Here is an 11,157-nt window from a genome sequence, read left to right on the forward strand (position 1 = left end):
CAGGATCATGACCTGAGCCGAAGGCAGTCGCTTAACCAACTGAGCCACCCAGGTGCCCCTCTAGCCCTTTTTCTTAATTGCATGCAAAGCTCAAGACAATCAAATATACAGTATTGTTGGAACAACAATTGTTGGAACAACAACTTTGGAACAACTTTGACATTGCCACGAGTGAGGCATTGGACTCTCCCAAACTGCACCCCACACCAGTAACATCAGCGCGTGCACAAACACACACACACACACACACACACACATACCCTACAACCCCCACAGGCAACACCATCAGAGAATGCAAAGAAAGCTGGCTACAAGCAGAATCACCACCCAACTCTATTCCTCGCAGCTTGGGCAGATAAGCATTTCCCAGTGTGAGCCATCTGGAGAGAAACCCAGAAAGGAAAACAGGTCTGGGAAGATTGGTTTCAGTTTCTGTCAGAACAGTGCTTTAGACAGGCCGTCAGAGCCCGGGCTTGGCACCTGGGCTGACCACCATCTCCGCCCTCCCTCTGAGCTACTGTGGAAGCCAGGGCAGAGGAATGCCACGGTTCGAGGCCCCCATCAGAGGAGGAAACCCCAAACGACTTCTTCCCCTTCTCCCTGACTTGTTGGGGGAATTTCCAGACTGCAGAAGGCAATGAAGATAAAACACTGGGGAACCCTTCCTCATCAAGAGGGTCCTTTAATACTGGAATGGGCTCAACACATTCCTCACATGAAAACCTTTCATCATTGGGGGCACCTGGGTGGCACAGTCGATTAGGCGTCTGACACTCTTGGTTTTGGCTCTGGTCCTGACCTCATGGTTGTGAGATCGAGCCCAACATCAGGCTCCACACGCCCCACAGCATCTGCTTGGGATTTTCTCTCCCTCTGCCCCTCCTGCTCATTCTCACTCTAAAATTCTCTCTTAAAAAAAAAAAAAGCCTTTCATCGTGGATTAAATGCACAGCCTGGGGTTGTCAAGCTCTTTGACTACCTTCCAAGCAAGCCAATCTTATCCCTCATAGCTCCCTAAAATGAACATTCTGCTTTAGACTGGCTCCTTCTCAAAGTGACCCCAATTCCAATAAACACTTCCCCACCCATCCTTTACTCATTTATCCATAATCCATTCAATGAGAATTTCTTGAGCACCTATTATGTGCTCAATACTGTTCTTGATACAGATAGTAGAGAGAAAGGCAATTGTTTCTACCTTCCAGGCCCAGAGCCTGATAAGAGAAATACTCAGATTAAAAGGCAAAAACTGGGTGCTAAGGGAAATGATGGAGTGCTTCTCTCAAAGGGCAGTTTATCCCCTCCCATATCTTACACACCACACACACACACACCCCTACCTCCAACCCATGCTGGTTTCTTCACCTTTTCATACATTCTTAGAATTCCTGCAGCAAGGCAGTGTAAAACCCACAAAGGAGTACTGAGGACAGCTACTTTGTATTGTTCTCCAACTCCTTGCTATACATACAGCTTCTGTCTGTCCATCATAAATACAGTTATAACTAAAGTTCTTCACATTGCTTAGAGCATTACTGGGCATAGAAGGGGCACCTAGGAAACCTCTCAGCCTGTCCATCTTTTCTCCATACTGCAGCCAGAGTGATCTTTACAAAACAGACATCATCTCCCTTTTTAGAAACCTTCCATAGATTCCTTGCTCTTAAGATAAATATAAAAATTTTGACATAGCCTGAGAAACCCAGCCTGGTCCACCACTGTCTGCCTCTCGAGCATCGTCTTGCTGCACTCTCTAACTGGCCTCTATTCCCTCCACAGGGCCTTTGCAGCCTCTGCCAGACCCTTCCCTCTTTCTTCCCCAATTTGCCTTTTTAATCTCACTCACCCTTCATATGTCAGCTCAAGGACGTATTTCCCTTCCTCGGAAATCTTCCTGCACCTGCCAGTTTAGATCAGGTTCCTCTCTTATTTACCTCCATGAACTTTCCCTTTCCTTCAGCGCACTTATCTCAATCTGTCATTAAACTGTCACCAGTGGGCTTATTTGATTAATGTGTGCCTTCCCACGAGACTTTAATCTCCATGTGAGCCGTGGCTGTGTTTGGTTTCACTCACAGTCGTGATCTCCAGCACCTGTCGCAGGGCCGACATGTATTAGGTGTTCAGTAAGTATCTGCTGGACAGATAACTGAATGAATACTAAGTGCCTAAATGTGCCATGCTCTGGACTCAGTCAAGTTCATAGTCAGAGGGCAAAGAGATAAACAATTATTATGCAGTATTGAGTGCAAGGTGTGATTTTCAATGTCTGCTATGGCCACAGGGTTAGAAGAGTGAGTGGCGCTGTGAGTTCCTGTGCCTTGGTCCACTTGAACTTCATTATGCCGTATTTGCTATATTGACCCAGATCATGACCCCACCATCGTTTGACATGATTAAGTGTTTGTACTTTTGTTCTGGTTTTCAATCAGGGCGGTAAACCTTCTCCAAAACTTTTTAAATAAGCTAACTCTTATATGTCTGCATGGTAGGGCTACTTGAGCTCCCTTTCTCCCCAACAACCCTGTGGTTCTGTAATAAAATTAGTTCCCAGTAGTTGTGTTTTAAGAAACAGGTTAGGGGCTCTGTTGGAGGATGAGTCAAAAGACTGAACTCGGTCGTCACCTAGTGGTCAGAGTTGTGCTTGTGTGTTTTTCAGAACAAGGACCTCGAGTTTGCTCTTTGCTCCACCTGGATTTGTAAACTGGCGTAGGTTACCCGTCTTTAATAAAAGGCAGTGTGGCCAAGGGGAAGAATCCCCCTCACATTTCTCCAGCAGTACGTTCAAGTGTTTGCTCAATTGCTCAGCTTACTTCCTTTATTTTATTTTATTTTTATTTTTTTTTAAGATTTTATTTATTTATTTGACAGAGACAGAGACAGCGAGAGCAGGAACACAAGCGGGGGAGTGGGAGAGGGAGAAGCAGGCTTCCTGCTGAACCAGGAGCCCGATGCGGGGACTCGATGCGGGGACTCGATGCGGGGACTCGATGCGGGGACTCGATGCGGGGACTCGATGCGGGGACTCGATCCGGGGACTCGATCCGGGGACTCCAGGATCATGACCTGAGCAGAAGGCAGTCGCTTAACCAACTGAGCCACCCAGGCGCCCTCAGCTTACTTCCTTTAAAGAAACCCTAAGGATTCTGGTCCTCACGTTCCACTGAGCTCAGTTCGAGCCACAGTGCCACAATACCATCTCTGATCCTCGTCAGGTTTAACTGTCTTTCTGGTTTTTACTCTTATGTTTGCTTATTATCAGCAATTAAGTTTTTGAGACTTAATTCATATTAACATGATATTGGCTGATAATAAGCAAACTTACCTCTTCTATTAATATCTACCTGCTCCTTAAATGTAATAACAGAAAGGTACTTGGAAGAGGTAACACCTGAGTTAAATCTTAAACAAAAGAAGCTAACCAGTCAACAAGACTGGGGAGGGGCAATTTCAGAAAGAGGGAACAGCATGAGCAAAAAGCATGGAGGCCGGAAGTGTCATGGAATATGCAAGGAAATACTTTACAGTTGTTTTAAGATCTTTATGACCACTCTAATTTTGGAGAATCCAGCCCCAAATATATTGGATATATTCAAATGCATTCCACATTAAATATAATTTAAATTGAACCATGAGTGGAGTTGAGTTAAAGTGACTAGTCCACCATAATGTTACTTGTTGTGAGCATGTATTAATTTTAATTTTTCAGGAGTTTTTTGTTATGTGTTTTGAAGCCAATACATTTTTTTTTAAAGATTTTATTTATTTATTTATTTGAGAGAGAGAGAATGAGAGAGAGCACATGAGAGGTGGGAGGGTCAGAGGGAGAAGCAGACTCCCTGCCGAGCAGGGAGCCCGATGCGGGACTCGATCCAGGGACTCCAGGATCATGACCTGAGCCGAAGGCAGTCGCTTAACCAACTGAGCCACCCAGGCGCCCACCAATACATTTTTTTAACCTCAGATATATAGTGCCTGAACCTCAGATATATAGTGCCTGATTAATAAAACAGCATAGTGGTGCCCAGGTGGCTCAGTCGGTTAAGTGTCCAACTCTTGATCTCAGCTCAGGTCTCGATCTCAGGGTCGTGAGTTCAAGTCCCGCATTGGGCTATGGGCTGGGTGTGGAGCCTATCTAGGAAAATAAAATAACAAATAAATAAAACAGCATAGCACTAAGCAGTTCACGGTTCTTGAGTATAAAATTCAAGGTAGAGAATGAAAAGAAGTGAGAGTAAACAGGCAACTGGACACCAGAATACAGAAAGGCTTGTGCACCATGTAAGTGACTTGGATTCAGGCCGTTAAAGAATTTTGAAGAGGAGCGTGTCCTCATCAGACATGCTTGTCATATAGCTCACTCTGGGAATGGTGTAGAAGACGGATTGGGGAAGACCAAGACTGGAGACCAAGACTGGAGACAGGGAGAGCCATTAGAAGGCTGGTGCAGATGTAAGGCTCTACACCTGGGCTAAAGTGAGCCGTGGAAGGCTAAGGGGGAAAGCAGGATGAGGCAAGATCCTACAGTGGAAGGGAGGTTTGGGATGGACATCAAGAGATCTGAGTTTTGGTCCTCAATCTGCCATTAATTGGACCTCAGTTTCCCCATCTGTGAAAAGAAGGGATCCTCCCTGTTGATAACTACTGCTTCATCTTAACTATCACTATGTATGAAAAATCAAGTGTGTATTCTGGGAGTTCAGACCAAGACCTGCAGACTATTTCTCCCATCCAAGTACTAAGCAAGCCCCACCCTGCTTAGCTCCAGAGATCAGATGAGACCGGGCACATTCAGGGTGGTATGGCTGGAGACTGAAACTGTTTCTTAAGATTCTTCTGAATTCGAGTTGCCAAAGTAAGTCCCATATAGCAAATGCATTTGGGGAACCCATCCTGGTTACAAATCCAAGGCTTCTGCTAGGGAGCTCTGCTTCTTAAGCCGCAAATATCGGGGGAAAGATGTACTAGAACATTATATCCTTACCAGTCTGTGTGGTTTTTTAAAATAGTGGCTTATGGATCTTTAAAAAAAAAAAAATCCCTTTTCCTTTTTGTTCCTTTCTGTTGAGATGGTTGTTTTTAAATCTTCCATCCTTTAAACTTTTCCTGTTGACGTTTGTTGTTTTGTTTTGTTTCAGATTCCGCCTCTCTTTGCCAGAGTCCAATCGCAGCAATATTGAGGTAGGAATCCAAGCTCTCAGAGTTCCCTGTCAAGGGAAAAATGATAATTTTCCTATATAGGAGCTGGATGACTGTTTTCTTCTTCTTCTTTTTTTTTTTTTTAGATTTTTTGTTTATTTATTTGAGAGAGAGAATGAGATAGAGAGAGAGCATGAGAAGGGGGAGGGTCAGAGGGAGAAGCAGACTCCCTGCCGAGCAGGGAGCCCGATGCGGGACTCGATCCCGGGACTCGATCCCGGGACTCCAGGATCATGACCTGAGCCGAAGGCAGTGGCTTAACCAACTGAGCCACCCAGGCGCCCTGGATGACTGTTTTCTAAGCCTCTAAAAACTTGGTTTCCCCATGAGTGTAGGTTTTAACTTTAAAATTCCTTGTGTAGCTGCCTGTCCACCAACCCCATAACTTTTAAACAGGACAGGAACTCTCCAATTCACTTTTATCTATTCAGAAAGACTTTTAAAGGAATTTTTTTAAAAAACTTAAGACCTATGTAATATTGGCATTTTCAGGGAGATTTTCAGGGCGATTTCATTTTTTGGATAAAATAATCTTTGAGAATTAAATATAAGGCCCAGACTCCCAAAGGATGAGGCTATCTGCAAATTATTAGGCCATGACTAAGTTTGCCCTTGAAAGCCTTTCTAGCCATCTCCTAAAATTTCATCAAGGCTGGTTGTGCAGATACATTTTAGGGGGCCCCATCCCAGTGACCTCCTGATGGGAAGAGTCTATCCCAACTTGGATATACTTGGAAACAAACCCCTCCCCCCAAACTGCAGGAAGATCAGCCAAATCACTACTTGGTGTCCCTACCCTTGTGGCACTTATATTCCAGAACAGTCGTTCTCACCAGTTTTGCCCCCCAGGGACATTTGGCAATGTCTGAAGATATTTTTGGTTGTCACAGTCTGGGGGCGTGCTATAGGCACTTAGTGGGTAGAGACCAAGGATGCTGCTTACCGTCCCACAGTGCGCAGGACAACCCCCACAGCAAAGAAGGATCCATCCCAAAATGTCAATAGTGCCACCGTTGGGCACTCCTATTCTAGAGTGTGTGTGTGTGTGTGTGTGTGAGTGTGCATGTGTGTGTGGATGTATGTGGCAGACAACAAGCAAATATATATTGTATGCTGAAAAATATTATAGAGAATGATAAATCAGAGCAAGAGAACGGGCAGTGGAGGTAGGGATGGAGCTGGCCATTCCAGCCTTGGGGTTGTTGAGACGATTAGCTGGGATCACATATGAAATTCATTTAGCATATTGGATACATGGTAGGTATTAAATAAACAATGGCCATTGTTTTTATAAAAATTCATTTCAGTTATTGCCACCTCTATGTCAAGGGGCAGCATAGCATAATGGTTACATACACAAACTCTAAGGCCAAGCTGAGGGGTAAACTCCCACTTACTGGCTGGAGGGCCTCGGTCAGGGCATTTGACCTCTCACAGAGCAGTCCTGGGACATGGTACTGAATTGATTACCGTGTTCGACAGAAGCAGCTATTAAGAGAGGAATAGATCTGAGGAAAACAGCAAAGACGCCCAGGAATTTACCCAGGAGACCAAACAAGATGTTTGTTTCTTTGTTTAATTTTATAGGAACATCCGGATTTTCAGGTTGGGAAGATTAGAAGCCAGTGGCATTAGTCTCAACAAGCTGGAAAATAAGTTACGTCTTTCATGCCAGATACTGAAATTTAAAATATCCGTAGTGTCTCATGCACTGTGGGTTGGCACCTCCATGGCGTAGCCATTTGGTAGATGACAGACTATAATCAATGAGAATGCACAGCTGACTTTCTCATAAATAATATTTCCTGAACCTAGAGGAGGCAAAATGAGTGCAAGTCTTCTAGGAAGACTCAAAGAAACTGCTTCGCATCAACAACAGAGTGTGCTAATAATGACATTTCTGGGGGAGAGAAAATGACAGTGGTATATACTGGGCATTTTACATACTATTAACATGTTTAATCCTGAGACCAACTCTACGACATTAGTGCTGTTATCTTCATTTTACAGTAGAGGAAATGGAGGCACAGAGATTAAAGAGCTTTCCCAACATCATAGAAGTGGTAAAAACAAGGAAGTCGGCTTCAGAGCTCTCCTTACTAAGCAGCAAAGCTTGCTAAGCATGTAGGATATTCAAAATATATTCATTGAGTGAACTGATGTTCATCATAGTCCATTTATTTTTTAAAATATTTATTTATTAGAGAGAGAGAGTGCGCATAGTGGGGAAGAGCAGGAGAGGGAGAGAGAAAATCTCCCAGAGTCTGCTCTCTGAGCGAGGAGCCTGGCCCCACTGATCCCATGACCCTGAGATCATGACCCCAGGATCGTAACCAAGCCAAAACCAAGAGTCGGGTGCTCAACCGACTGAGCCACCCAGGCACCCCATAGTCCATTTGTTTTTAATACCCGAATCTTCCCAGGAACTAACACTTTGCTAAGATTTAACAACTACTGTAATTTATTCTGGGTAAATTGGATGTTCTGGTGATACTGTTAATTATAGAGCATAACATAATGCAAAGGACCTCCATTAAGGAAAGACTACTAATTGGGATACTTAGTAATTGTTTAGATCGTCTTACTTGGTAGATACCTAAGCTGCCATGTTTGCTGCCACCATGTGGTCCCTCTGCATTTGTTGTCACCATGATCCAGCCTCCAGGGAGCAGAAACGTCCAGCCTCCAGGGAGCAGAAACGTCCACCCTCAAGCAGGAAAAAAGATTGGGAAACCGTATAATAGGGTTTCCCGCAAAATAGCTTTCAGTGTCTGGAAAGCTAGATTATCTCCATGGGGAGATTCTAATTATCGCCCTCTGTCGTGATAAGGTCTGGGAAAGTGCACGTTCAGACCAGGCATGGTACTTTCAAAATGCCCTGACTTGGCAACTGATTTAGTATCCCCTTTCATTTTAGGTCTTGAGATTTGAGAATATTCTGTCCTCTATTCTCCACTTTGGAATCCTCCCACTGGCCAACGGTAAGGGATTCTTAGGAAACATGTGACTCTGACATTTGCTAAACGTTGGGGATTGTTTGGGTACTTTCCACCCCAAAGCCTGTACTTCCAGCGTGTGATTGTATGAATCCAGGCCCATGCCAGAGTTTACAGAGTTTGTACCATCAACGATGTGGTTACAAAATTAGTTATCGCAAGTCCAAGCCTTGTTAGCAACACTACCTACAGACTCAGCAAGAACAGCTAAACTCTGGTTGAGTTAAGGAGATCGAAACCACTCTCCTTAGGCAGTAACAAGTCTCCTTCAGGTCCGCCAGAAAAGAGATTCATCTCCCCAGAAGGCATCTCTGTGGTTCTTATGCACAGACCACCATCTGGATAGACAGTTTTAATGAAGGACAATTCTAGGCCCTCTCCCTGTAGGCAGTCATTCATAACCTACTGCATCTTGAGTTTGGCTTGGTTAAAATACATTTTGTATCAGAGACCAAAATGTTCTCAGACCCACTAATTAAGGTATTTTCAAAATATAAACTGGACAAGTTGCCAACATTTTTCTGCCATCCAAGTGCACATAATTGCTTGTGCATTTTTATTAAGTACTTCATTAAATAATTAAGCATTCATCGAGGAAAGTGCAAGGAACATAGAATGAAAATACAGAATCAGGAAGAAGGAAAAGACATATTTAAAAACTGCTTATTCATCTTTTACTAAAAAGTTTTCCAAAACTTCTGTGTCTATGCCTAGCTATCTTACACCTCGTTCTGTTTTTTAGCAAAATTGCAGCAAGGAATTCCTCTGCCCCACCCACACAAAATCTCATTTGTCAATTCAGATATTGAAGTTTTTGAGGTAAGAATGTGAATATTCTCTTCACTGCCCCCATTTCTTTTCATAGTAGAATAAGCCTCTTCCTATTTTGCTTACTCTGTTTTATGCTACTTTGCTCTGCTTTGTTTTTCCAGCCCAAGGAATTTTATAGACAAAAGGCTTAGCTCTTAAAGCTTGCAGTCAACAATGAAAAGCATTGAAACTTGAGTTTGAAAATCAGACCAAGTCTGATTTCCCTTCACAGCCAGACTTACTCACACCACAGTATGAGAAGGCGCACCGTGGTGTGCTTTATTTTATTCATTCCACAAAACAACCTTGGAGGCCCGGATTGGCAGTCCCATTTAAAACAAGGAAAGCGAGGCCTGGATGAGACTTGACTGGCTCTTCTGAACTTTTGCCTGAACCAAAGACCCTCCTCAAGGTTCAGGGATCTGTTGTGAGCTGTTTCCCCATTAATCATTATCAACAAACTTCAGAACACCTTTTTTCTACCATTTTGGTGCTTTTTTTTGAGGGAGGAGGAGTAAGATTCCTAGGGAATTCTCCGATCCCATACACTATCCTGCCCTCCCGCTTCCCTCCCCACCTCCCCTTCTACAGCTGCTCAAGTCACATAAGGAGACAGTAATCCCAAGTGGCCTGTTCCTATGGCTGAGGCACTCACAAGGGGACAGTGGCGGGGAGGGTGTGACACAGGAGGACCTGGGAAAGAAACCATCTCTCCCTCACCCCTTAGCAAACCCCAGAGGCCTATGGTGGCCGGTGTCCGGTGTCCGGAGTGTGACATTATCTTCACCCTTGCCTCCTTTTCAGGGATTCCTTTTGATTTCCACCGACCTGAAGTATGAAACATCCTTAAAGCAGCAGCTAAGTTTCCATGGTTGGGAAGGTCTGAACCTCATAAGTGGACAGTAGAGGGGGAAGCCAGTCGCCTGATTGCCTGTTTGGAGTCCACTCCAGGAAGTAAATGGCCCTTAATCCACAGCTACTGTAAGCCCAGAGGGGAAGACAGTGCACACTGGATTGTAAAGCCCTTGTGAAGTGCTTAGGCTGACAGTTTTCTTTCTCAAGCCCTCAGGGTCGGAGGGAGGCAAACTGAGTTAAAGAGCTAAATCGGGGTGTGTGTCTGTGTGTGTGGAGGGGTAGGCGTTTCAATGTGTGTTCGTGTTCGAATGCACATTGTGTGTTCCTGTGTTTATAAGGTGCTGGGGCCGAGAGCTAGCCATGTGCCTCTGAGGAGGTGCATGAGGAAGTACAGATTTGCATGAGTTCTTGCTGGAGGAGCTCCCTTTAGCTCTCTCTGCAGCCCAGGGTTTTCCCCACTTCCCCGCATATTAGATTTTATGTTTTATATTTACTGATACTGTCCCCTGTATTTAATTAAACCTGTTTTCTATTAATGTCAACCTTGTCTTTTTATTTGAGAAATTCTCTGCCCTGGATTTTTTTTTAATAAAATAAGACAAAGATGAGAGAATTTAGCCTCTTTAAATTGACAAAAAGTGAAGGTGAGCGGACTTCAAGGCTTGATTTAAAAAGGGAATACCTTGGGGCACCTGGGTGGCTCAGTTGTTAAGCATCTGCCTTTGGCTCAGGTCATGATCTCAGGGTCCTGGGATCAAGCTCCCGCATGGGGCTCCCTGCTCGGGAGAGCCTGCTTCTCCCTCTCCCACTCCCCCTGCTTGTGTTCCCTCTCTCGCTGTGTGTCTCTCTCTGTCAAATAAATAAATAAAATCTTTAAAAGAAAAAAAGAGGGAGGATACCTTGCCTCTTAGATGTTTCTGGTGAGAAACTCTGGAAATTTTATCACTTCTTTAAGTTCTAGGGTTTTCCCTCCCAGATGAAATGAAATGGCAGTGCAGACTGCTAAGCCTAGATCTATTGTAGTTGGTGATATTAAGTTGTTAGAGCATCTAGTTATTGGGGTGAAACTGGGGCAGAAGAGGAGGAAAGGAGACCCGTATAGATAATGTAAGAATGACTAGAAACCAAAAACTCAGCCTTTGTGGCGCTCACAATCTAGTGGGCAAGTGGATGCCCAGCCCGGTGCTGGTAACTCCATGACTGTCACTCACCTAATGCTCACAGACACTCTGAAGAATTGTGATCCCATTTTACAGATGAGGAAACAAAGGTGAAGAGAGATGAATCATACAAGGCT

General features: G+C 44.3%; 1 protein-coding gene across 1 annotated transcript in view; it reads left to right on the plus strand.

Annotated features, from left to right (window-relative positions):
* Positions 1-9,911, plus strand: part of BPIFC (BPI fold containing family C) — a 33,470-nt gene extending 23,559 nt beyond the window's left edge. The window contains exons 12-15 of the mRNA XM_034987266.1: positions 5,139-5,181; positions 8,117-8,180; positions 8,938-9,014; positions 9,810-9,911. Coding sequence (XP_034843157.1) covers positions 5,139-5,181; positions 8,117-8,180; positions 8,938-9,014; positions 9,810-9,911 — 286 coding nt within the window. The remainder of the gene's footprint in view (positions 1-5,138; positions 5,182-8,116; positions 8,181-8,937; positions 9,015-9,809) is intronic.
* The last annotated feature ends 1,246 nt before the right edge of the window (positions 9,912-11,157 follow it).

Source organism: Mirounga leonina, unplaced genomic scaffold (assembly GCF_011800145.1).
Source record: "Mirounga leonina isolate KUSES-001 unplaced genomic scaffold, KU_Mleo_1.0 Mir_418, whole genome shotgun sequence".
Classification (NCBI taxonomy): Eukaryota; Metazoa; Chordata; class Mammalia; order Carnivora; family Phocidae; genus Mirounga; species Mirounga leonina.